Genomic DNA, 27067 nt, shown 5'->3' with positions numbered 1-27067 from the left:
CCCCCTCCTCAGCTGGGGGAGGCACAGCTGACGCCCTGAGCTCCCTGCTCCGCAGAAGGGACTCATGACTGGATCTATGTCTTCAACTGTTGTGGGGACCGAAAGAGCTGACGTGTGTCCAGCACTTGGCCAGGCATCTACACACAGCCAGCATTCTGGTTGCTCTCCTTGCAGGGCGGCAGGCACCCCCTACTCATACAGGCACCCCTACTCGCATGGGCATGGGCTGAGACCTGATGTGCAGTCACTGTGAATACGGTTTCTGTCTCCCAGACCAAAAGGGAGTGCCAGGAAGGCAGGGAGGGACTGAGTCCACGCCATCCTTCACTAGGGCCTGGCCTGGAGGTGAGCATGGCAAATGCCACTTCCTTCCGTTTCCTGCCAGAGAAAGGTCCCAGCCTAGGCCTGGGTGGGCTTAGCTTCTCCTTCAAGTTCACAGATGCTGAGTTCGACCAGTTGTGGGATGAGCCGCATTTGCCTGGACCAGCCCCCCTCCCCTGGGCTTGCTGCATGCAGAAGGCTTACGGGGACAGGGGCCAAGCCTGCAGATCCTGGCCGTCTCGGGCCGCTCCTCCCGGCAGACCCCGAAGCTGTCGTCCCCGGTTCGGCAGAGCACCGGCCGTTCCTGGGTGCCGTTGCCACAGGTTACCGAACACTGCAGGCAGAGGGTTACCAGTCAGGGCCCGCCTCCCACGCTAGGCTGGGTCTGAAAGGGCTCCCCAAGCGGGTGACCCCACAATACGTGGGAGGTGGGGAGGCACAAAGGGTAGAGGGTGAGCTAGAGGCCTGCCCTGCCTAGCCCTAGCCCCAGGCAGCTGCCTCAATCTCCTGGGCTCTAGAGTGAGTTAGAGAGAACAAATATGCAGGGCCAGATAGGGCCTGGCACTTCTGGCTTCTCAACAAGCCCCTCCCTCCTCTGGCTAGAGGAGGCCCAAGGCCCAGAAGAACTGCTATGCACTGGGGGCCACTGGGAAAGCTCTGCCCGGGTCCAGGAGGCTTCAGCAGGGGACCCTCCCTCCTTCTGGACACAAGGTTCTACACCACCAGCACCCTCACTGTCCCCTCCAGTCTTGGGCCGCCTTGGCCTCACCACAATGGGTGGGACCAGAATGAGCAGTCATGCCCAGACTCGTGGCTCTGCTCACAGCTTAGCCCAGCCTTGCCAAAGGATGATTCTCAAGTCTTTGCCTTGTGTGTGACAAAGGGTTGACTCAGCAGTCCGAGTTGCTCAAACCTGCCCAGTCCCAAGAAAGGCCTATTTTCAGGGCTGGCCCTTGGGCAACTCCTGGGAACCAAGTTCATGGAATGGTCTGTCTGGTAAGAGCATTTTTGCACGCCTGAGGCCTTGGATCAGGCCGCACCAATTTTTTCGGTTGGTTTACACCAACAAGATGATTTATGGTGAGCATCCGCTTTCCCTCTGGGGTCTGGGGCTTCAGTAACTGATGTCAGTCACGCAGGCACCTGATGCCTACGTGACTGATCCCCAGTGAAAATCCTGGGCACCTAGATGTTTGTTCCTGGTTTCCTCCAGACTTCACCGAAACACTTTTCCCCTTTGCTGATTCTACGCTGTGTGCTTTCATTGTAATAAAGCATAACCATGACTACAGCAACTTCTGAGCAAATCTTTGAGACCAAGCCTGGTCCTGGCGACTCCTGACCCACCAGGCCCGGGGGCTGGATGTCAGTGCTCACATCAGCTCAGCCCTGCCCCCAGAACGGCTCCTCCAGCCCAAGACTATCCTTTCCAGCCCAAGTCTAAGCCCTCTCTTGCCCGTGTTTCCTCCTGCAAGTCTGACCGGCCTTCTAGCCACACCTCTGGCCCCCAGAGACAAAAGCCCAGGCTTCCCTTTGTTTTCTGGAGCCCAGGCTGTCCCCAGTCTCCTGAGGGTCCTGTCCCCAGGAGCATGGGAGCCTCTACCCTTCAGAGTAAAGATACACATTCCACTGAGTTTCCCATAGCCATGTGGAGCCACGGGTGCCCTGAGACCTACGGGACGTGGCCCAGGGCAAGAACTGCATCCAGGCCCAGGTGGAACGCCCTGGCCACTTCAGTCCCACCCAAGCTTGGTTTGGGGGCTGAGGACACAGGGCCGGGGCACTGCTTACCTGGGACCAGGGTCCGGCTCGCCACCGCCCGGGACAGAGCTCACGGTTGCAGGCCCGGCGGCCCTCGGGTCGGGCATCATTGCAGTGCTTGGTGTGCACAGAGCGGGTGGTGTTGTTGTGCAGTGGCTGAACGCAGCGCACGGAGCGAACCTGCATGCCCGTCCGCCCACAGCTCTGACTGCATGCCTCCCACTCGCCTGTGACCCACCTGTCAGGGCAGAGCAGCACATGGTCAGCCCCTGGAGAATCAGCGTGGCTGAGGCCCTGGTGGACAGAGGCAAGGCAGCCGGCTGCTCCAGGCGCATCCTTACCTACTGCCAGGAAGGCGCCCTGGAGGCTAGCTGGGCCCCTGCCTGAGGTCCTGCAGACGATGAACCCCAAGCATGCCCAGGGCTGGGAGATCCTGGCTGGGGTGTGGCCATGGAGAGCCGGCCTGTGTCCCTTCTTAGGCTCCTGGCTCTGCCCTCTGACCTCAGCTTCCGCTGACATCACCAACCCTTCCGGGCAGCAGCATGGACACCCTCAGCACCTGTCCCCGAATGGCCCCCACCTGCCTTTTACCCACTGTCTTCCCCACTCAGGGTCCTGAAAAAGGAACCTGGGCCCAGAAATGCAGCCCTGTCAAACCCCGGAGCCGGAGGGTCATGGCTGTGGCCATTCCAAGGCCGCAGCCTCTGGAATGAGCTGCTTGGGAAACATCTACCACAGGACCAGAAGCAAGCCCTGCACCCTCGGAGCCTCAGTTGCCCCACCTGAGCATCACCACTTGTTGTCATTTCGCAGGTGCACATTATTGTTTCCGTCTAGCAGGTCTGAAGCAGGGGGGCACTGCACAGCCTGCAACATCTTAGACTCCATAGAACGTGGTGAGTGAGAAAGAATCTGTCAGACGTCTCAGGGCACGTGAGGCTCAGAGCATCCAGGGAACCAGATCCTGCACCGCCCTCCACAGGAGCCCCAGGGCTCTCCCTCCCCTCCTGTAGTGGGGCCGGGGGCCGGGGAGCCCTGGCACTCACACGGGCTGGGAGCACTCCTGCGGGTTGCAAGCCCGGCGGATGGCTTTGGGCTTCGAGAGGGAGTCGCAGAATCCTCGGTGCACCATCTTGTGGTCCAGCCTCCGGCGGCAGCCATACTTGGTGAACTGGGACCCTGAAGACGAGAGCTCGAGGGGGCTCAGTGGGACAGGATGGGCCCTCCAGCAGGCGTGGAGGGTCGGCTCCTCAGGCCACTTAGCCCCGTTCTCCCCGCCCTGCTAATGGGTTGGGGGGGTCGGGCAGGGACACATCTAGCCTGGTGTCTACCCAGCACCCCAGGCCAAGTGAGGGTGACAGGCCAGGGAGTGTAGCCCCCTTCTCTCCTGCCCCTTGGCTGGCTTCCTGGGGCAGGAGGGAAGGTTCTATTTCCTCTCCCATTGTTTAGTCATTTACTCCACCTTGAATTAATGTGCTCTGAGGACCTGGCTAAACATGGAATACAGCCTGCAAGCCTCCTTCAGCCAGTCTAGTGTAGCAGTTCTCAAGTGGTGGAGATTTTGCCCCTGGGGACATCTGGCAATCTCTGGGACACTTAGTTGTCACAACTGGGGGAGGAGATGCCACCGACATCTAACAGGTAGAGGCTGGGGATGTTGCTCAGCATCCTACAATGCACGGGACTACCCCCCACAATGGAAAATTATAGACCCCAAAATGTCAACAGTGCCAAGTCTCAAAACCTCAGCCTAGTGGGTTAGACATGAGAGAATATGACTGGGCAGCCTGATCTAGACTGGGCATCTGGGGGTATCCCAGGAAACAGAGGATGGAGGTGTGCTGATTTAGTGGGAAAGCGGTGGAAGGGGCTCCCCGGGGAAGAGATGGCCTATGCAGAGGCCCTGAGGCAGGAGCACAGCGTGTCCAGGAAAAGCACTTAAGGCCAGTGTGGACAGAGCTGAGTGAGCAAGGGTTGGGGGTGCCAACGGCAGTGGGAGGAGTCAGCAAATTGCTTGGACCTTGGAGGCCATGAGGAGAATTTTGTTTTTTATCCCAAGAGCAGAAGGAGCTGCTGAAAACTGTGATCACAGAAAGGGGTATGGTCTGATCTGCCCCTTTAATAGATCACTCGGAGGGCAAGGGTGGACACACGGGGCCAGTTGGGTGGCGAGGATGGTGCCAGGACTGGGTAACAGCAGACGAGTGCAAGAGATACGCAGGAGGGAGACTCAACAGGATGTGCTGATAAAATCCAGGGGCCCGGGAGGCTCAGTGGAAGGCTGGGGTGCCATCCGCCCAGGCAGGAGCACTGGAAGATGAGTCCCCGTCTGCCTGGGCCCGGCAGTGGGTGCCCCGCCCACTGGGCAAACTCCCTCTGTTGTCTAGGCGTGGGACCCTTCATGGCACCTGAAGGAGGTCTGTCCTGGCCACCTGCTCCTGCAGGCTGAGCTCTCTTCTGCCTTTTATCTCCTCCAGCCCCCTAGGAGCAGTGACTACACTGGGCAGATCAGAACTTCTTGTCTGTCTGTTATGTCCCGCCCAACTGTGGCCTCTTTGAGGTCCAAGGCAGGTGGGACCTCTCTGCACCCAGCCCCGCCCCAGGGAGGAAAGGCCTTTCTGCATTCGGAAAGGAGGGATCTTAGGAGGGGATGTGCAGAGGGGGCCTCTTCATTGGTCTCCAGCATGGCCTGAGCCTTTCCTGTGACCTGCCTCATGGTGTCACAGTAATCCATCCAAGCCACCTTCACGGCCACCTCCCGCCAGGCCGGACCTCCCTCTCACACGATGCAGGTGGGTGCTGGTGTCATCCAAGCCCCACACATGCCCCCTGGCTGCCCTGGGCGCCTGCTCTTCCTGCCCACCCTATGCCACCTCACTAGTGGGGCTAGGCCCTTGTCACCCAGGCAAAGGTCACTGGCTTGGGTCTAGTGTTCTCATACCTGGCACATCCCTCATGCCAGGCAGTCAGCAGGGACCATGGACTTAGGAAGCTCCTCATCCAGGAGACCCCTCCCACTTGGCCCCAACCTCCTCTGGGGCCCCAGCTCTGAGACGGCCCCTCACCTCCACCGCAGGGCTTGGAGCAGGGGGACCACTTCTTCAGGGCCCACTCGTAGCCCACGGAATTGTCCTCCAGGACATTGTTGTCATCCACATTGAGCGAGTCCTCGTGGATCATGTACTTGTAGGTCAGCGAGATGCGGGCGTCCCCCTGTGGGATGACCTGCCCCGAAGACGGGCGTGAATGTGTCTGCCCACCACCACCCTCCCTCGGCGACCGGGTTAGGAAGGTCAGCCCGAGGAACATGTGCGGCCAAGTCTCATTATTCACGATACTCAGGTTCTAGAAAGTCCCGGCAAACACCGAATCTGCCAGTACTGAACCGCTGCTCGCAGTTCAGGGAACACGGCGTCAGGGCCTGCGAACCTCTGGTCGTGACAGTTTCATTAACAGTCAGTGCATAAGCTTATTCTATGTGCGTTTCTGTTTAAAGACACCATAATTAGTACATGCCATTGATTCATTAACACTGAACTCATGGCCAGTACCCGGTTACTTGTGCCTGGACGCAGCTCATCTAAGTGTATGTGTTCTCTCCTTAGGGCAAACCTGCAGCTTCCTGCTCAGAGGAACACCAGACCCATGCTTGGGGCCATTTTAAACAATGAAATCTTCCCCTGAAAGCACAAAAATGCGAACAACATGGCAGTAAATAGAGTGTGAAAAAGACGCTTGTTTGCAGTAGCAGCTGAAACAAGAAGCAGAGCCTCGCCTGTTTCCACCTCTTCGCATTTGCCCCTGCTCCACTGCGTACAGGCAGACCTCGCTGTACGGTGCTTTGTTTTACTGCGCTTTGCAGATATTACATTTTTTTACTTTTAAATTTACTTTTAATTTTACTTTTAAAATTAAACTTTTGTGGCAGCCCCACATCCAGCAAGTCTATTGGCGCCATTTGTCAACAGGATTTGCTCACTTTGTGTCTTTGGGTCACATTTTGGTAATTCCCACAATATTTCAAACTTTTTCATTATTATTACTTTTATTATGGTGCTCTCTGATCAGTGATCTTCGATGTTATTATTGTAACTGATTTTTTGTTTTGTATTTTATTTTATTTATTTATTTATTTATTTTTTTGTGGTTCGCGGGCCTCTCAGTGTTGTGGCCTCTCCCGTTGCGGAGCACAGGCTCCAGACGCGCACGCCCAGCGGCCATGGCTCACGGGCCCAGCCACTCCGCGCGCATGTGGGATCTTCCCGGACCGGGGCACGAACCCGCGTCCCCTGCATCGGCAGGCGGACTCTCAACCACTGCGCCACGAGGGAAGCCCTTGTTTTGTATTTTTAATCAAGGTATGTACATTGTTTTTTTTAGATCTAAGGCTATCACACACACTGGGAAACCAAAACATTCATGTGACTTGCGTTATTGCCATATTCGCTTTACTGTGGTGGTCTGGAACCGATCCTACAGTATCTACTGAGGTACGCCTATACTGATTTGGGGATTAGAAATACTTTCGGTAGGTGAATTTACCAATACAGAAATGGCAGATACTGAAGCCTGACTGTATATGCACTGACAAAGGCAGGGCACCAAAGGCGTTTCTGGGGATGAAAAGTACATGCAGCCGAGGTGAGCAGGGCAGAGCTCAGCGCACATGAAACACCCCATCGCCACAGCTGCGCACTCTGGTGTGGGGCGCTGAGTCCGGGTGCCTGAACCCAACCATGGTGTGCTCACCTTAACTGAGGGGCAAAAGTCACCTGAGCCTTACCTGTAGTGTTTTAACTTTTTTTACTGATAAAATATATTATGTATGCAATTAAAATTAATTTTTTAAAAGTGAATTAGGAAATCAAGCCCCCTTTGTACTCCCATCACCAGGAGCAGCCTGTGGTCCTGGACTCAGGAGACCTGGGGTCCAGTCCTGCTCAGGGACAAAGTCTAGTGTGACCTGGGTCTAGCAGTCCAATTTCCTGAGCCCCACTGGTCACCCCCAGAGAGTGGCTGGGTTTGGATACAGTGGCAGACATGAATAAGCATGATGAAAAGTGGTCATGAATGTCACCCAGAGGGGGAAACCTAATCGCTTGCAGGGGATTTTGTCTTTAGTCACCCAGGGGTTGATACAGGGCCCAGAGCCCAACTGGCGGCTCCATGTCTATTCCTTGCTCTGACACAGAGATAGAGACCCTTGGTACCAAAGTCACGCCAGAGAGGCCGTTCAGAGCATGGTCCGAAGTATGCAGGGAGGCTCAGGGTTCCCAGGCACCCCTCATCCCTTCCCTAGCAGCTACTTGCCCCCTGCCTGGGCAGCCAGGAGGCGGTGGGCCTGGCCCCTGCCTCGACTTACCAGCACAGTGATGGTCCCGTGGAGGGGGCCCATGGTCTGCAGCGTCTCCCGGCCATCCTCGTCCCGGTACTCCCACTCCACACCCATGGCGATGAAGGACTTGGAGTTGGGATCCACGTCATTCTCTTCATTTAAAATGAACTTGCCTGTCTCCAGGTTCTTGACGGCTGCGAATGGCAGAAGACAGCCAGTGTCACCCAGGGGCAGAACTGCGGGAAGGCTGGCAGGGTATGCTGGTTTGAACAGGTTGGGGAGTTACAGGGACCAGAGCTGCTCGTCTCCCTGCTGTCTTCTGCCGGGGGCCCGTCGGTCCCGCTGACAGCCCACGTCACCTTGGGCACCTGACTCGCCCTCTGTCTCTCAGCCAAAACTAAGTGTCCCTCTAACTCCGCCCTTCTGCCAGGCCCAGGGCCCTTTCCTGGACCTGCCCCTCAGGCCCTGAAGGAGACGCTGCATGGCAAGGGACTCGGCAGGCATCAAGGCCACCTCCTTGCTGTCTACTTGGAGCACTCAGTGGGCTCTCAGAGCCACTGCCTTCCCTGCCCCAGCCCCCCGGGCAAAGGGGCATCTGCTGGACACCAGGGCACAGGGCTGGGTGAGGGCTTCCTTCCCTGGGGTGAGCATACGTCCCATATGTCTCCCCACCCCATTGGTAACTGTGGCTCGGCCTGGGTCCCCACCAGTTCCCTACAACCCAAAGAGGCATGACCTGGCCCGGGGACCACTCAGGCCACTAGGCATCCACAAAGAATGTCTAGGAGCCGAGAATCCACTGGTCAGGAAGCCCCACGCTTCCCACAGTGGAAGGTGTCTGCTGGGGTTCTGCTGGAAGATTTTAGGTGGTGTCACAGACTGGGCACAAAAATCATGGGATCACAGAGTTAGGAAGTCATTCCCTTCACAAGTCTCCTAGAATCCTCTGAGAGCCTCAGTGGGCGCCAGGAGGTCCTCAGCTTGTCACTAACTCTCCCTCCTCTTGTGCAGGGAGAGCAGGAAACAGTGTTTAGATAGAAGTGTCTTTTTTTTCAGGGATCAACTTTCATATTTGCCTTCTACTTAAGGCAAGTGCCACTGGCTTTGCATTTTGGGATAGCAACGTAAAGTCTCCTCTTAAAATAAGGAAGAAAGAAAAATTCATATTAAGAAGGGTGGTGTCTGTCTCGCGTCAGTGGCGGGGGCCAGATGGAGGCAGTCATGGAGCCCCTGACCCAGTCTGGCCTCCAGGGCACAGGGAGGAAGGTCGGGACCCAAATTGGAGGAAGGGACTTGTATGGGGTCCCCTCAGTGACCCTGGCATCACTTCCTACTTCGGCCTTACAACTTGGTGGGGGGCATGGATGGGTGAAGCCCCTTTGAGGAGCCCCAGGCAGCCTGGAGGAGCACAGCCCCACAGGGGCTGCCATGTGAGAAGGGGGCACTCAGAGTTGTTAGAACATCCAAACTTTCAACAGATGCCAGGAATCCCTATTCCAAAAGAATCACTTGAATTTAAAATGAAACTAAATGAAAAAATGCAAATATGTCATGGGAGCCCATCTACCAGCTGACCTTAGCAGCCGCTGCTTAAGGACCTTGCCTGCCTTCCAGTGGACAGGGGGCTTCCCCCTTGGCCTTGAGATGGAGTTAGGGTGGGGAGGTGTGTCATGTTTTAAACACATGTCCCTCCACAGCTGCTGCCAGGGAAGCCCTCTGATCCCAACCCCTGGCCTCTCCAATGGGAAATGACTCCAGGAGACGTCCACCAGGTGGGCCAGGCCAGGGACAGGGGAGACGGGGCTGCAGTCACACCTCTCAGCTGGGCCCCTGATCCCTGGAAGAGTCAGGCTGCAGATCCACCGCACTGCCTGGGCTCCGACACTCACCCAGGTGGTGGCTGGTGGTGTCTGCCTCCTGGATAAGCAGGTGTCTGGCTCCTGCTGGGATCTCAAACATCTTGATGTAACCTTTGTTGGGATGTGGGGAGACAAAGCCAAATGAGAATGGAGAGGCCGTCGAATGCAGACAATGCCAGGAGGGCCTTGCCCTCGAAGGTGGTTCCAGAGCCCCCAGTGTTTTATGGGCTCTGACTGCCCACCCAGACAGGGGTCCACGGGAAAGCTAGCACATCCCAGCCAGCCACAGCCCTTTGCTCATCTTCAAATCCAGGTGCTCCTTCAGCCTTCTCCATTGAAAACTTAGTGGGCGTCCTCGTGAGTGTCCCTGGAGTCACACCTGGGCACGGAGCTAAGATGCCACATCCAGGAGGGAGGCCTTCAGCAAACTGCTTGCCCTCCCTGGACCTCGGCGGCTTAATCCGCAAACTGAAGACAGCCTGTTCACGTGGGGCGATGCAGAAGGTCAGCTCCTGGCACCCTGGCACCAGCTCTGAGTGGAGTCTGGCAGGTGTGTCCCATGGCCTTCTTCCAAAAGAGGTGAACCAAACAAAGTGGCTTCTCGCCGTTTCAGACAGAGGTAGAGCATTCAGCTGCTGCAAGCCCACTCAGAGCACCAAAGCCAGACGGAGGTACCACTGTGGAAGGAGGCTCACCAAGCGGTCTGTTTTCCCAGAGCCCACCTTGGCCAGGGACCCCAAGTGCCCCAGCCCCATCCTGTGGCCCTGTGGGGACAGGCTTACATGTCCCTAGGCCACAGGCTGCACTGACCAGCCCATCAAAGTCCTACTGACAGGTGGCTGGGGGCAGCGAGCAAGGGAGGCCAGCCGGTGACTGGAAAGCCTTGGAGGGCTGGGGAGGGTGCCCTCAAATAAAGACTTCTAAGACCCACCCTGTGCACATATACCCTGGCGTTATCCCTATCCCTGCCCACCCTGGGGCCTGGCGCAGCTGCCCCTGACCTGATTCTCTCTCCACCTCACCCTCCCAGACTTATACCCCTTCTCCCGCAAACGGCTGAGAACCCAGTCAGAGCCACCCGGCCGGGTGCTATAGACATTCAGGCCTGGGTGCCCTGGGCAGGGGGAGGGAGGGGCGCACTCACCGAGCTTCTTGGGCGAGCGTGTGAATGTGCCCTTGACCACCTTGCAGTGGGAATTGTCCCCTCCACACACACCACACTTGTCCTCCTGCTTGCTGGAGCCGATCACCCCGTCACAGCCCACCTTCTGCAGAGGGGTGGGGGGTGCAGTGTATACTCGAGGCCCCTCTCCCCAGCTGTTCCCTCCACAGCCCAGGTCTGGGCATCCCTCCTTTAGCAGTTCCTGACGCAGGGGAAGGAGAGGGGGCTTTGGAGCAAGAGAGGCCCTGTGTGCCCACCCAAGGGCCAGCCTGGCCTCCTCACTCATCCACTTGTCTGGACAGTGTGACCTGTGGAGGGCTCTGTACAGCCTAAACAGGGCCTGGTCCTGAGGCTGTCCTGCCACGGCACGCTGGTGTCCTAATGGACATATCAGACATGGCCTCTGCCCTCCTCCCGGCCGTCCATGCAGCGCAGCCCCAGAGGCGGCCCCTCCAGGGCTCGCACCCAAAGCTTAGGCCAAGATGTCCCTCCCTCACGCTGCCCCCAGGAACAGTGTCCTCTTCAGTCTGTCTCGGGGTGTCTGGGCAGGAGGTGACAACAGTTGGTAGGAACACTTTTGCCTTCATTCTCTCAACCAATCCTCTCAACACTGTCCACTCTAGTATCGAAAATTGTTCCACACAGAGCAGGGACGTTCCTTGCCCAGGGCCACTTGGTAGAGGCAGTAACAAATTCCGGTTCTGTTACTCTCTGTAGCCCTGCCGATAGCACACCATTCCGAGGACCCCAGAGCTGGGTCTGAACACACTGCCTGAGGCCACTTTCATATCCATGACCACACTCAGCAGGGAAGACAACCTCTCCTCCTAGCTGGTCTGCTCACCGTCTGTCCTGAGTGCACCATAGCATCACAGGTTTCCCTCTTTGCCCTGGCTGCCAGAAAGCCCAGAGCCAATTCACCCCTCAGGAACCTCCTATCACTGCCTCTTGTGAGACTGCTTCCTTTCCCTTTGCTCTTTGATTTATTTATTTTTTTGATATCTCTTTTCATATTTTATTTTTGCTTTTTTAAAATACACACTTAAAAATTTTTTTTATTGGAGTATATTTACTTTACAATATTGTGTTAGTTTTGCTCTTTGATTTCTAACTTTTGTCTTACAAAGACCTTTGAGGGCAGGGTCTCTAGACTATGCAGGGGCTACAGAGCCACTTCCTGGCAATGCAGTCTCAGAGAAGCTTCTAGTTTGTTTCCACATTTGTGACATGGAGTCAGAGCAGCAAGGCCTGCCAGGGCTGTTGCCCAGATGAGAGGATATGGTCCTTGTAAACAGTCACACGTTGCCTGAAGGATGAAGCTGATGCTGAGGAGGAGGGAAGAGAAAGAGGGCAGGAGGGAGAGGAAGGGAGGGAGGGGAGAACCTCCTGTCCAGCCACGGCGGTTGTGATATTGTGATTTATGAGATATATATATATATTTGGTCTTCATCCAGTTTCTGGCTAGACCTCCTAAAACCCTTGGAATTTTCTGTGGTGAGAGCCATAAAGCTGTCTTTATGGGGGGGGGGTGTGTTGAGTAGGTGGTCAGTGACCCATTATTTAGTCAGGCATGCCTGTAATGAAGTCTCCATAACAACCCAAAAGGGTGGGGTTTGGAGAGCTTCTGGGTTGGTGAACACATAGAGATTTGGGGACAGCAGCACGCTCTGAAAGGGCCTGGAAGCTCCATTCCTTCCTACATACCTTGCCCTAAGCATCTTCCATCTGCCTGTTCCTGAGCTATATCCCTCTAAAATAAACTGGTAATCTAGTAACTGTTTTTTGAGTTCTAAGAGTCACTCTAGCAAATTAATTGAACCCAAGGAAGGGGTTGTTGGAACCTCCAATCTACAGCCTGTTAATCAGAAGCACAGCTGACAACCTGGACTTGTGATTGGCATCTGAAGGCAGGGGGCCATCTTACAGGACTGAGGCCTTAACTTGTGGGATCTGATGCTATCTCAGGGTAGGTAGTGTCAGAACTGAGTTAAATTGTAGGACACTGCCAACTAAACATTGGCACTTGGCTTCTGCTTCTACAAGGATTAGGTCACTAGCCACTGTGGTCGCTGACCTCCAACACACCTGAAAGGAGTTCAGGGTGGAGATCAGGAATGAGGCACTCTGTGCTCTGGAAAAACTGGCAGAACAGGCCTTCACAGAGTTAGATATTTTCAGGAGAAGATTTTATGAACCCATAAATTCTTGCATCTTCTATCTAAGAAAGCACCAAAATCATTAATGGCGACATCTGCTCCTGGTGACCAGCAGCAAGCCTCTGCCACAATGTGTGCTTGACTGCACTTACCCCCTTTCACTAAAATCATGTATAATACTGACCTCCGCTTACCTCTTTGGAGCATTTCCTCAGAGCTATAGTCCTCATTTTGCCCCAAATAAAACTTAACTAACATTTCTCACATTATGCAATTTTTTTCAGCCCACAATATCCAGCTGGTGTCAAAGAATTGCTGGTTGGACATGTGGGGGAAAATACTCCAAACTGGGACTGGAATCAGAATCTTTATGGCCTCATTTAATTCCTGATTCCCTGCTCTGTGTGTGTGTGTGTGTGTGCATGTGTGTGTCTGTGTCTTTATTCTCCTGACATGTCTTTTGCTGTCATTTCTCTTTGAAACTTCCTGAGTCACTGTGTTTTGATATTCTCTCACTGACAGCATCCACTTGGATATTAGATTCTTTTAAAAGAAGAGTTTCACATTCACATGTATTGTGAGGACTCCTACATTTCATCTTATAACTCCCATTTCCTTTGTGTGTTTTCAACCTTTCTGTCTCCTTTGTTTTCTAACTTTTGCAATGTGACCATATATAAATGTAAACATTTTCTAATTATGCAAAACTCTATCATTCTACTGTTATCTGTTCAAAATCACCATTAATTAATGAAATACCTTATTCTTCTCCAGTTGTCAATGTCAGGAGTGAAGCTCTAGACACTCCCACTAACCAGGAGGGTGAATTAGTGTTCCTACTTCCCTGTTATGTTTGTACCATATGCACAGCTGCCATCTAAAGCTACTTCCACTACTAAATGTTTCCCATGCTACGGCCTGTCTTAATCACAGTTTTTAATATTTTCTGTGTGTTATGATGTTTTGACATCTTAAAAATCTTGCTAGTCAAGAAGAGACCGCCCCTCCCAGGGCTAGCTAGCCAACTCTTAGGGACAGCAATGGAAGCACACCTTTCATACACAAACCAACTGATTCCTCCCTTTATCAAACTCTCACACACTAAGCCAATATGTCTCTGCCCTAAATCATCCCAGGGTCAGATACCAGGAACCTAGAGACCACTCCTGCCAGAATTATTCAAACTGGCCAATCCCAAGCTGTTTACTCTGCCTGCCTTGGCTTGCCCATGGAAACCCCAATAAAAGCTTTGGCCCAGACTTTCCCCTGCTCCCTCTGCCTCCCAGCTGAATCTGGTGCTTCTCCATGTGGCCCTGCACAGCATGCCATACCCTTCCCTGAGGAAATGTAAGTAATAAGTTCTTCTTTCAATGGCACTGACTTCCCTGTGTCATCATTTGGTCACCTCCATCAATTAAAACCCCTCGGGTACAGGGGAGACACTGCTGTCTTTAAGTATCTGGTTGAGTGTTTGGAGTGTGAGCAGACTGTACGGCCCGCCCTCCCAGCTGGCTGCAGTCCTGCTGAAATCACGTGCCTGGAGAGGATCCCTGAGCTTGCCTCCAGCTACTCCACAGCCCACCTCCCTGCTCTTCCAGCCTAATCCGTCTCCGCCAGGGGGCCTGTGGCATTCTGCCAAGCTCTCTGTCAGGGACATCCTGAGGATGCTCGTTTCTCAGGAATGTAAGATGAGAATCAGCCTCTTTGACACCTACAATCAGTCTCATCTACACAGAGGCTTCCAGGTATTTCTAGGGGACGGGCCAGTTCTGCACTCATGTTACTATTTTATGCCGAGTGTGCCCCACAGTTGTCTCTTTTAACAGCCTAGGATTGAAGCCAAAGACAATAAAGTAACAGAAAACACAGCAGGGCATTTCTACAAAGAGCCAAACCAACGAGAGCCATGGTGGACCACCCTGATCGAGAGTAAGCTGTCCAGTGCCCAGAGGAGCACAAGGACATGGCAGTGCTTCACAAGGGGCCCCCCAGGGACCATGTGCATCAAGATCACCTGGTAAAACTGGTAAAGCTCATGCTCTGGGCCACAGCCTCGACCTACGTAAGCAGAATCTCTGAGGTGGAGCCCCAAGCTCCTCAGGTGGTTCCTCAGACTCGAGTCTGAGAACCCTTGTCATGGAGAGGGGCCGCAGGGAGCACGGGGTGGGAACCACCATTTGCTGAGAGCCTGCCCCGATCTCGATGCTGTCTGCAACGCTTTGCAAGCTCAACCTCAGTGAATCCTCCCAAAACCCCAGAAAGCGGAGGCCCTGAGCTGCGGCTGCCCCTGCTCCTGTGGCACCGCACTGGCCTCGTGGCACTCACCCTGCAGTCCCCGCGCACGCAGAGGCTGAAGGCGTCCTTGTAAGAACAGCGCGTCCCATCGTGCACCATGCGCTTCATGGACACCACCTCCCCAGTCTCCTTGGACTCACAGTAGAGGTGGCATCTCTCTTTGGCTGGAAAGGAAGCAGCGGGGTGTTGGTGAGGAGGGCCAGCGGCACTGCTCACTTTGCTTGCAGTTTCCTTCCCACGTTTGCTAAAGGGAAGCACCCTGCAAGGAGAAACTCTCACCAAGGAGGGGCTTCTTATGATTCACCCACCTCCCCACATGCCTGCCCTGGGCTGGGAGAGAAAGCGAAAGGGGGCAGATAACTGCAACCCCCTACGTGACCCTGTTGTGTGGGACTTAGGAAGAGCTTTTCCCAACTGAGCCAGGCTGTTGTTGGTGCAGCCAGGTCTCAGATTCCCGAGGCCCTGCCCAGAGACCCCCATATCGAGGGGAAGGGAAAATGGCTGTTTGCCAGGTCTCTACTTGGAGACCCTTTTCAGTCAACCTCTGAAACCCCAAATAAGATGCCCCCTGATTCAGTCTCGGGTCCCTGGCACCTTCCCTTCTCAGCATTTACCTCCGAGGTCACTATGACACCACGTCATTATTTGATTTTTCGCCAGACCAAAGCCTCGCTCTGAGAGGGGGATCTGTCTGCTCTGGCACCGCCTCCTTGAATGCACACGTGGGGCTTGCAACAGGTGCTCAGCCGGTGTGACACACATGGGGTGATGGAGACAGCAGAGCAGGCCCCAGTCCCCACTCCCCTCCTCTGCCCAATGCCTGGAAGGAACAGAAACTGTGTTTCTCCATCATTTAGTGGGAGGGGGACCCAAATGAAATAAAACACTCTCAAGCTTGAAACTACCAGATTTTTCAGTTCTAGGAGCCAACAAATGCCTTTTGATGCTTAAACCAGTTCAAGTCACTTGGAACTGAGAGCTCCCACTGAAAGATGAGAGGTCAGAAGTAACCTGATTCCTTGGCAGCCTCCGCCCCTGCCCTCCGCCTCACGGCTGAGTCAGGGTAAAGGCACAACGCTAGCCTTGCCCACTGGGTGGTGAGCACCCGAGCCTGGGGCCAGCTGGGCCCCGCCCTCTCCGCTGCATCCTTGGCCAGGTCTGGCTCTTCTGGGATTGCAGTCCTGCCGTGAGCCCCAAGCCGGCAGCCACCCTGCCCAGGGTGGGCTCTGCTGGTATGCCCATGCAGAATCAGTGGCCCAGTGAGCCCTGGCCTGTACACTGAATGCCCACTCCCCTTAGGGCTCACCATCCCGGTGCTCGTGGGGCAGCCAGTGGTGCTGGGCGTCACCATGCTCGAAGTATAGGTCCCACTGCCGGCACTGCTCCTCACGGAAGTCAGCCAGGGCGTCAGGGCAGTCCTGGGAGTTGCAGAGCTGGAAATCGTAGGCAAGGCCTGAGCAGGTGCGGCCCCCATTGGCTGGGCTGGAGGAGAAAGCAGAAAGGTCTTGCAGCTTGGTGCCAGGAAGAGGCCAGCACGCGGGGTGCCACTTGTGGGATCTGGGGGGAATCCCTGATCCTTGGGGGTCAGGGGGCAGCTCTGTTGAGTGAAGGGATGCAGCCTTGCCCTGTCCCAGCCGCAGGACCTGGGCTATCCCCCAGCCTCCAGGGCCTTGGAGCATCACTGTAGAAGGCGCTGGTAATCCTCTCTCAGGGGGCCCATGGGAAGGGAGCATCTACTCAGCCCCTGTGCACCCCCCACCCCCATCCCAGCTCCTGTAGCTGTGGCGGTGAACCAACAGTGAGCTGTAACAGGGTGTTTAGGTTCTGCTGTGCCGCCGGCCATAAGCTCCAGGGTGGTGGAGCTGGTTGAGCCTCCCCTACATCTGGGCCTGAGCCTGGGCCTCACACATGCTGGGAACTCAGAGCAATTCTGAAGTAGTGGAATCTTGCTACAAGTGTTCTTAACAAGTGTCAGGTACACAGTGGACACTCCATCTCCAGCTTTCCTCCACCTCAAGAAAACTTGGGCCGTGTTTCTGTAATTTCCTTGCTTTGTTGAGAACATCAGCAGTCCACAAAGCACTAACCCCACAGGAAAGGCGCCAGCTGGTGGCCAACAGGTGCCCATGGCAGGCGGGGTGATGGGGCGTGGCAGGCAGCACCCTGGGAGGAGCTGGGGGGCTTCAGCCAAGCAGAACCCGAGGCCCCCCCTGAGACTTGGGCAAAAGTCATGTTCTGCTGTGATGATGAATGTATAGCATATAGCACTGTAGAGTGAATGGTGTAAGGGGCTGGCTTCCATGAGGCTCCTTGCACAGTGCCATGTTCTCAGGGGAAGTCGGTGGAAATAACAATCTGAGAAATTTGTGGAGAAAGAACCAAGAGGCCTCAGTGTTTGATGGGGACCATGAAAGAAAGGGTGACTTTGAGATTTACACCAGGGCCACTGATGGGACCACAGACCAATGACAACACCAACCAGGGCATCACCAGGAGGGGGTGCAGCCCTGGGTGTAGGTGTGGGGAGCCCAGGGGCATCGTGCAGCAGGAAAAAGCAGGAAGGGGTCGGGCTGTCACTGGAGCCCCGACCAGCCCAGACAGGAGCCATACAGATTCAAATGGAAATCCATGATAATTCCAAAAGAGAATGTGAGTTGGAGAATTCAGGGAAGGCCAGGGAGGAAGAGAAATTGAAGAGCTTGAGCTCATGCTGTAGATTGTTTGCAGTTCTGCAATCAAAAGAGTGGTGAGGGAAAGAACACAGAAGGAGCTCAATCCAGTGAGCGGGGGCCCAGCTGGGAACCTCAGGAGTCTTCACACTGGCCACAGTGTCCCAGGAAAAGCTACTGAGCCAGGGAGCAGCAACTAAAGATGCAGCAGCATAAGGCCCAGCTGTCATTTCTAGGAGGACACACGAAAGGGGAGGCCCAGGGGGCACACTGGCATTGCTGACAAACAGGCTGTGTGGGGCCTGTGGGCTCTGAAGTGCTCTGGGCGCTGCAGCTGTGTGTATTCCCCACAGATGCAAGTGAGGCTGGCATAAATGAACCGTGCTCAGAGCTCTGTGTGGCGCATCTGTGTTGTCTGATGGTCACTGACGTGCACGGAATGCTGGCACTGACCAGGGGTGTTAGCTACTCTCCAGGCCCAACAGTGTTTGTGAACAGATGGAATGGCAGGCAGTTCTGGCAGTTTTGCTCACGTCACTGCTGCCCCTGTCCCTTGCTGCCACCAAGAAGGCTGAACCAGCCAGAGGGGTAAGAAAATCCCTAGAGTGTGCAGGTGGGGAGGAACAGAACATAGAGCACCCAGAACCTGCACGATCTCCCCCAGGGCCACACCTGGGGGCGAGTCCCCTGGAGCCCAAGAGCCCAGCATCAGACACCACAAGGAGTCAGGGCCTGGTGGGGGGAGAGAGAGGTTGTCAGGCCAGATCTGCTTTTCTGACTGTGCACCCTGGACCAGAACCTGGAAGTCCTCACCCAGCACCCTGTAACCTCTGAGTTTCTAACTTCTTGTCTTGTCAGTCTCATCTTGAGGCAAGGGTAATAGCCCTAGGGGAGCTCTGAGGATAGCACAGGGGATGGGGCCTGCCTGGGAGGCAGGATGGGGAGCATGGGTGGAGGTGGGAGTCCAGCGGGCCTTCGGGCAGCCTCTCCAGGCTGCTTCTCCCCTGGGCAGCTGGGAATGGGTGGCATGTCACTGACCCTGCCTCTTGCTTGATTGCAAACAGCTGCTCCCCTGCTCAGGCTCCCGGCATCCTGGGGCCCGAGAGAGCCCTCCTCTTTATCCCCATTGCCCCATCTCTGTTCCACCTCCTATTCTTCTTTTTTTTTTTTGTACGCGGGCCTCTCCCTGCTGTGGCCTCTCCCATTGCGGAGCACAGGCTCCAGACACGCAGGCTCAGCGGCCATGGCTCACAGGCCCTGCCACTCCGCAGCATGTGGGATCTTCCCGAACCGGGGCACGAACCCGTGTCCCCTGCATCAGCAGGCGGACTCTCAACCACTGCGCCACCAGGGAAGCCCCCACCTCCTATTATTGATGCCCTCAACCAAGAAGAGCAGAGGAGGATGGTGTCTAGAGTAGGATGCAGGCCAAGTGGGCGGAATGGCCCTAAGCCACCAGGTCAGAACACCAGGTTTCCAAGTCTCCAGAGCTGGCTCTGGCCCCAGCAGGCTATGTGGCATGAGCCCTCCACTCTCTAAGTCTCAGTTCCTCCCAGGAAGATGAGAAGGGGCCAGAGCTGCCTGCCCTCACACCCTCTCCAGAACAGACATCCGCAGGGGCCTTGCAGGATAGGGTTGGCTAGCAAGGGCCCTTGGGGACTGCAGCTGCCACCGAGGAAGGCTGGGAAACATCAGGGCCAACTCACTGTGGGTTGTCGCACTGACGGGTCCTGAACTTCACACCTGTGCCACAGGTACGCGAGCAGGAGCCGAAGGGACTCCAGGCGCCCCAGTTGCCATCTCGCTTGAGGATGTCAGGTGTCAGCCAGATGCAGTGCCCTTTAAAGCAGTGCTGAAAGACAGAAGGTCACATGTCCCCCACTCTTCAGCCTGCAGTGCCCATGATGACTGCCTGGCCCTCGAGGCACAGGGAGAACAGGCCCTACTCACCCCTAGAAGCTCAGAACTTCACTGGGAGGTATGGTAAGGTGTTGGCTCGCCCAGCTTCCCCCGACCACCACCCTGGTCTCCCACCATCCTCAGTGCCTTGTTCAGCCTACTCTGTCCCCGCAGCCAAAGCCCACCCCACACCGTGTCTGCAGGATGAAACCCCCGGCCTGGTGTGCCCACACAGCGCCATTCATAAAGACGTAAGCGGCACATCAAGCCAGTGACTTTAGAGACATGTAAGGCCTACTGTTTAAGTAAAGAAAAGCAGTTTAAAAGAAATATGGCAATGAAGGATAGGTGATATATATGTTGACATGGTAAAAATTCATGAATATAGTAAGTAGAACACTGGGGTAGAGGAAGTGCAGGTTTACAACTTGAATCCATCACTCGGTTGCCCTTCCTAGTCCAGAGAGGAAGCTTATACAATTTAGGGCCCATTTGAAGAAGATTACAAAATTAAAAATACTAAATTAGGTATAAAATGGAATATTGATTTAGAATTAGAAAATATAAAACAAAACATTTAAAATTTAAAAACGGACAAATACCACAAACCACCAAAAACAGAGAACAATGAATTTTTTCAAATTGATTGATGGACACAACATTTCCTGCAGTTCTAACAGTATACTCTTTCATGCCCTCTTCATATGACAATAATTCTGTAGGATTGTATTCCATAGGGAGACTAGAAAGATAATGCAATCATTCCTCAGCAAGCTTTTTCTGTAAGGGCCAGATAGTAGCTGTTTTAGTCTTTGCAGGCTACGTGCTCACTATTTCAACTATTCAACTCTGCCATTAGAGCATGAAAGTGGCTACAGACAACATATAAATGAATGGATATGGCTGCATTCCAATAAAACTTTGTTTACAAAAGCAGTCAGCAAATGGAAACTTTTAGAATGGAGCTGTAAGAAACTTGGTGAACTCTCTCCTCGGTAAAACAACTATTTAACTGGTGAAAATTATTTTCTCAACAAACCATTTAAATTATCTGGACAACAAGTACTGACTGTATAGCATGGGGAACTATATTCAATATCTTGTAATAACCTATAATGGAAAAGAATCTGAAAAAGAATATATATAACTGAATCATTTTGCTGTAAACCTGAAACTAACACAATATTGTAAATCAACTATACTTCAATTAAAAAAAATAAAGTATCTTGAAATTGTCCTAAGGTCAATACAACAAATGGAGAAAATTTACCAAATCTTGGTAAGAATAGTAAAAGTCTATACATTTGAGCCACAACCCTCTCCTATTCCTTCCCCATCTCAGTGTGATGGAGGCTTTACTGCTTAAAAGACAGAGGTCTTTGTCTCCTCAGCTCCCAGTCTAGGGCTAAAGTTTCACCCTGGGAAAGGCAGGCCACTGGCATCTCCCATACCTCCCAACACTGTGTTGCAGAAAATCTGTTCCAAGCAGGGAACTCCCTTTGCCCACCCAGTCCTCACTCCCAGACTGGAGGCTCTACCCCAGGTATGACAAACCAAGAATACAGTACTCCAGTAGCCCCTTCTCTGGCTTGCTTGTAGGGCAGAGGTTCCATGCTGAAAGGGAAAAGCCAGGAAGACTAGAAACTACTATCTCTATCCAGTGACCTATTCGTAGACCAGGAGTGTCACTCTGGAAGTGGACCACCCTGCTCCTAGCTCCAGCGCAGTGGTGCAGTAGTCTTCCCAGAGGGAGAGGCAGAACTGAGAGCTCCATAGCTCACCCTAAGAGGACTAACTCTATTTGGAACAGAGCATGAGGAAGTTCATGCGTAAGGGCATTGTCAAAAACAATAGAAATCTTGGTAGTGAGCAACTAAGAGGAGGCCAGTAGCTCCACAATACCAGCAAGCAACAAGTAAAATGGTAAACCAACTAGAAGTGTAACCAGGGAAAAGACAGCTAAGAGCCCTCCTGGAGTCTGAGCAAGCCTCAAATATTGGTAACACCCTGCCTCTGTGAAGGGTCCAGAATCTAATTGGGTCAGGCTGTAGACAAGATGTACCCCAGGGCAATTGAATCAAAAACAATACAGCATCAGCTAGCAGCTATTGAAAGCTAATTGGGTGTGATACCAACAGAGGCAGAACAGCCAGAAGTTTAGCTGGAAGATCAAAGAAAGAGACAAAGAGAACCTGGCTAATCCCACTGTTCTGGGGGTGGAGGTGGGAAGCTGTGTGGCCCGGTGACTATGCATATGCCCAAGGCTGTGATCTCTGAGGGGCAATATCAGCAGCTGCATGCTGCAGGGCGAATAAAATTTATTGAAACAGTGCATCCAAGTCACTAAAGAAATAAACAGGTAAACAAGCAAACAACAGCACAACAAGGTCTAGGGGAATCACTATCCAGAGTTTCTTCAATGTATCATCTAAAATGTCCAGTCTCAACAAAAATTTCTGAGACGTGAAAAGAAATAGGAAAGTGAAATCTATACACAGGAAAGTAAGCAGGCAACAGAAGCTGCCTTTGAGGAGTCCCAAATGTTAGAATTAGCAGACAAAAATTTCAAAATAGCTATTATAAATACGTTCAAAGAACAAAAGGAAACCATGTCTAAAGAACAATGCCTCACCAAATGGCATCAGGAAAGAGATAGAAACTAAAAAAACACAAACAAAAAGAAAAAAAAAGAAAAAGAAATTCTGTAGTTTAAAAGTTCAAAAACAAATGAAAAATTCACTAGAAGGCTCAGTAGTATATTTGAGCTGACAGAAGACTCCATGAACTTGAATATAGATCAATAGAAATTATGCAATCTGAAGAGGGGGAAAAAATAAAGAAAAATGAACAGAGCCTCTGAGAAACATGGAAGACCATATGTTCACTAAAATGTGCACAGTAAAAGTGCCAGAAGGAGAGGACACAGAGAAAGGAGTAGAAAATATTCAAAGAAATAATGGTTGAAAACTTCCAAAATTTGATTAAAAACATTAACATACACATCCAAGAAATTTAACCAAGTAAGGTAAGTGCAAAGAAATCCACACCCAGACACAAGATAGTCAAATATAGAAAGACAAAGGTAAAATGTCAAAAGAAGCAAAAGAAAAATGACTCACTGGAAGCCCAATAAGATTAACAGCTGACTTTAATCAGAAATAATGGAGGCCAGGGGTAGTGGTGTCAACCAAGAATCATATCCAACAAAACTATCTCTCAACAATGAAAGTGAAATAAAAATATTCCCAGATAAACAAAAACTGGGAGAATTCATTGCTAGCAGACCTGCCATATAAGAAATACTAAATTAGGAGTTTGGGATTAACATACACACACTACTATATATAAAATAAATAACCAACAAGGACCTACTGTATAGCACAGGGAACTCTACTCAATATTCTATGATAAACTATATGGGAAAAGAAACTGAGAAAGAATGAATGTATGTATATGTATAACTGAATCACTATGCTATACACCTGAAACTAACACAACACTGTAAATCAACTATACTCCAATAAAATTGTATAAAAAGAAATACTAAAGGGAGCTATTTAGGCTGAAAGCAAGTGACACCAGAGAATAATTCAAATCCACATGAAAAGACAGAGTTCTGGAAATGGACAAATTTCTAGAAAGACACAGACTACCAAACTGATTTAATAAGATCTAAAAATTGGAATAGACCTATAACAAGAGATTGAATTAGTGATTTAAAACTTCTCACAAAAAATAGCCAAGGGCTTCCCTGGTGGCGCAGTGGTTGAGAGTCCGCCTGCCAATGCAGGGGACACGGGTTCGTGCCCCGGTCCGGGAAGATCCCACATGCCGCGGAGCGGCTGGACCCGTGAGCCATGGCCACTGAGCCTGCGCGTCTGGACCCTGTGCCCCGCAACGGGAGAGGCCACGACAGTGAGAGGCCCGCGTACCGCAAAAAAAAAAAAAAAAAAGCCAAAACCAGATGACTTCACTGATAAATTCTACCAAATGTTGAAAAAAATTAATACCAATCCTTCAAAAACTCTTTCAAAAAATGGAAGAGGAGATTTTCCCAATTCATTCTGTGAGGGTAATATTACCCCAATACAAAAATCAAAGATATCAAAAGACAAAAACTACAGAACAATATGTCATGAAAATAGACTTAAAAATTCTTCAACAAAATTCTAGCAAATCAAATCCATAGTAAAAGATTATACACCATTACCAAGTGAAATTTATCCTAGGAATTCAAGGTTTAATATCTGAAAATCAATCAATGTAATAAACCATATCAACAGAATAAAGGAAAAACTGTATGATTACCTCAAGACTCAAAAGATAAAACTGGCAAAATCCAACATCCTTTCCTGAAAAAAGCACTCAAAAGACAGGACTAGAAGTTCCTCAAGCTGATAAAGGACATCAATGAAATACCCCAGCTAACATCATGCTTAATGGTAAAAGAATGAATGCTTTCCCCCTAATCAGAAGCAAGACAAGTGTGTCTGATCACACCACTTCTAGTCAACACTGTACTGAACGTTCTAGCCAGGACAATTAGGGAAGAAAAAGAAGTAAAGGGCATCCAGATTGGAAAGGAAGAAGTAAAACTATCTCTATTTGCAGATGAAATGAACTTCTATATAGCAAGTCCTAAGGAAACCACTAAAAAACTATTAAAGTTAATTTAAAAAGTTTAGTGAGATTGCAGGATTCAAGGTCAATATACAAAAATCTACTGTATTTCTATAAACTAGCAATGAATGAACCGAAAATGAAATTAAGAAAACAACTCTATCAGGGACATCGAGAACAGACTGGTGGTTGCCAAGGGGGGGGGGTTGGGAGAGGGTTGGATTGGGAGTTTGGGATTAGCAGATGCAAACTGGTATATATATAGAATGGATAAACAACAAGGTCCTACTGTATAGCACAGGGAGCTATATTCAATATCCTGTGATAAACCATAATGGAAAAGAATGTGAAAAAGAATATATATATATATATATATTTGTATAACTGAGTCATTTTGCTGTACAGCAGTAAGTAACATAACATTGTAATTCAACTAAGAAATTAGAAGTATTTTGAGTTAAAAAAAGAAAACAATTCTATTTACAATAGCATCGAAAAAAAGAAATAAAAAGAAAAAAAAAAACCTTAGGAATAAATTGAAGAAAAAAATGCAAAACTAGTACACTGAAAACTACAAAACATTGTTGAAAGAAACCGAAGATCTAAGTAAATGGAAAGACATCCCATGTTCATGGATCAGAGTTTAATATGGCAGCACAGTCATACCTCAGAGATACTGCTGGTTCGGTTCCAGACCACCACAATTAAGCATATATCAAAATAAGGAGGGTCACATGAATTTTTTTGGTTTCCCAGTGCATGTTAAAGTTATGTTTACACTATACTGTAGTATATTAAGTGTGACATTATGTCTTAAGAAAACAATGTACATATCTTAATTTAAAATATTTTATCGCTAAAAAATGCTAACCATCAACTGACAATGCAGGGCTGCCACAAACTTTCAATTCGTAAAAAAAAAAAAAAAAAAAAGGTAATGTCTGCAAAGCACAATAAAACAAAGTCCAATAAAACGAGGGATGCCTGTACTCCCCATATTGATCTGTAGATTCAATGCAACACTTATTCTGGAATTTTGCAGAAATTGAGAAACAGCTTCTAAAATTCATATCAAATGTCAAAGGATCAGAAATAGCCAAAACAATCTTTAAAAACAACAAAGTGGAAAGACTCAGACTTCCCTATTTCAAAGCTTACCACAAAACTATAATAATCAAGACAGTGTGGCCCTGCCATAAGAGCAGACAAAATTATTCATGGAACAGAATGCAGAGTCCCTAAAAGAACCTTTACATATGATCAACTGATTTTTAACAAAGGTACCAAGTGATTCAATGGAAAAAGAATAGCCTCTTCAACAAATGGTGCTGAGACAACTGGATCTTCACATGCAAAAAAATAACGCTGGACTCCTTCCTCACACCTTACACAAATATTAACTGAAAATGGATCATAGATCCAAATGTAAGAGCAGGAATACATCTTCTTGACCTAATGGCAATGGTTTCTTAGTTACAACACCAAAACACGAGTGACAAAAGAAAGAATATCTAAATTGGACTTCACCAAAGTTAAAAGCTTTTGTACATCAAATGATATGATCATGAAAGTGAAAAGACAACCCACATAATGGGAGAAAATATTTGCAAACCATATATCTGAGCAGTCTGATGAGGGATTTGTACCCAGAATGTATAAAGAATGATTATAACTTGATAATAAAAAGATACCTCAATTAAAAAATAAGCAAAGAATAATGAATAGACATTTATCCAAAAAAGATATATACAAGTTGCCATTAAGCCCATGAAAAGGTGCTCAAAACCACAATGAGATAACACTTCACATCCACTGGGATGGTTATAATAAAAACACAGGTAATATGTTTTGGTGAAGATGTGGAGAAATTGTTAGTAGGAATGTAAAAAGGTACAGCTGCTTTGGGAACGAGTTTGGCAGTTTCTCAAAATGTTAAAAATAGAGTTACTATAAGAGCCAACAATTCCACTCCTAGACACATATTCAAGAAAAATGATACATCCACGCAATAACTTGAACACGAATGTTCATAGCAGCATTTCTCATAATAGCTGAAAAGAGGTAGCAGCTCAAATGTCCATCAACTAATAAATGGATAAATAAAATACAGTATATGTATACAATGAATTACTATAGAGCAACGAAAAGGAATAAAGTACTGACACATAATACAACCTGGATGAACCATGAAAACATTATGCTAACTGAATGAAGCCAGTCACAGAAGGAGGCACATTGTACAATTCCATTGGAATGAAATGTTCAGAAGAGGCGAATCTAAGGAGACAGAAAGTAGATTAGTGATTGCCGAGGATTAAGGGGGAGCGGGGGTGAATCGGAGTGACTACTAATGGTTACGGGGCTTCTCTTTGGAGTGACAAAAATGTTCTAAAATTTGATTGTTGTGATGGTTGTACAACTCTGTGAATATACTGAAAACCACTGAATTGTACGTTTTAAATGGGTGAATTTAAATGTGAGTCACATGTTAATGAAACTGTTAGGGGAAAATAAAACAGGTGGCAGGTGGAGTTGGTATGTGTGCTCTAGCCTGCTCTAGAAGGTTGAGCAAAATATTTTTTAATTTTCAGTGATTTAGAGAAGTTATTGGTGATGTTATGTGAACACGGAGATGATCAAATTTGCTATCCAGTGTGCTTCTGGATATGGATTTCAGGTTTTCTTGGTCAGAGCCTGATTTAAAATGCTGTCTGGATTAGCACCTCAGTAACTGTTACTGTCAACATTCTTATTGTAGGGGCAATATTCTGAGCTTTACACTGCCTTTGATGTTGTCAACATTTCATGTCAAAATCAGAAAGAAGTTTAAATGCTTTTCCAGTGTGTTCATCTGCTTCTCTCCTCTTCATTAACTGCATTGTCAAACGTTTCAAGAGCCTGCTACTTATTTTGCTGTGATATTTATCTCTTCCTCCTAATGAATGACTGCTTTAGTTTGATCTGAAAACTTTTTTTGTTATAATTAAATT

General features: G+C 50.3%; 1 protein-coding gene across 1 annotated transcript in view; it reads right to left on the bottom strand.

Moving 5' to 3' along the window:
- ADAMTS2 (ADAM metallopeptidase with thrombospondin type 1 motif 2) overlaps positions 1–27067 on the bottom strand; it is a gene marked incomplete at its 5' end in the record, with an annotated part of 229139 nt that overhangs the window by 6914 nt on the left and 195158 nt on the right. Inside the window, 10 exons of the mRNA XM_079704077.1 lie at positions 526–655; positions 2113–2320; positions 3129–3261; positions 5148–5307; positions 7445–7611; positions 9307–9387; positions 10421–10544; positions 14920–15053; positions 16196–16371; positions 19265–19410. Of these exons, the coding sequence (XP_079560203.1) occupies positions 526–655; positions 2113–2320; positions 3129–3261; positions 5148–5307; positions 7445–7611; positions 9307–9387; positions 10421–10544; positions 14920–15053; positions 16196–16371; positions 19265–19410 (1459 nt within the window). The remainder of the gene's footprint in view (positions 1–525; positions 656–2112; positions 2321–3128; positions 3262–5147; positions 5308–7444; positions 7612–9306; positions 9388–10420; positions 10545–14919; positions 15054–16195; positions 16372–19264; positions 19411–27067) is intronic.

Source organism: Hyperoodon ampullatus (genome assembly GCF_949752795.1).
Source record: "Hyperoodon ampullatus genome assembly, chromosome: 4".
NCBI classification, from domain to species: domain Eukaryota; kingdom Metazoa; phylum Chordata; class Mammalia; order Artiodactyla; family Ziphiidae; genus Hyperoodon; species Hyperoodon ampullatus.
Note: the sequence above shows the minus strand (reverse complement) of the source record. Positions and strands in the feature narration are given on the sequence as shown.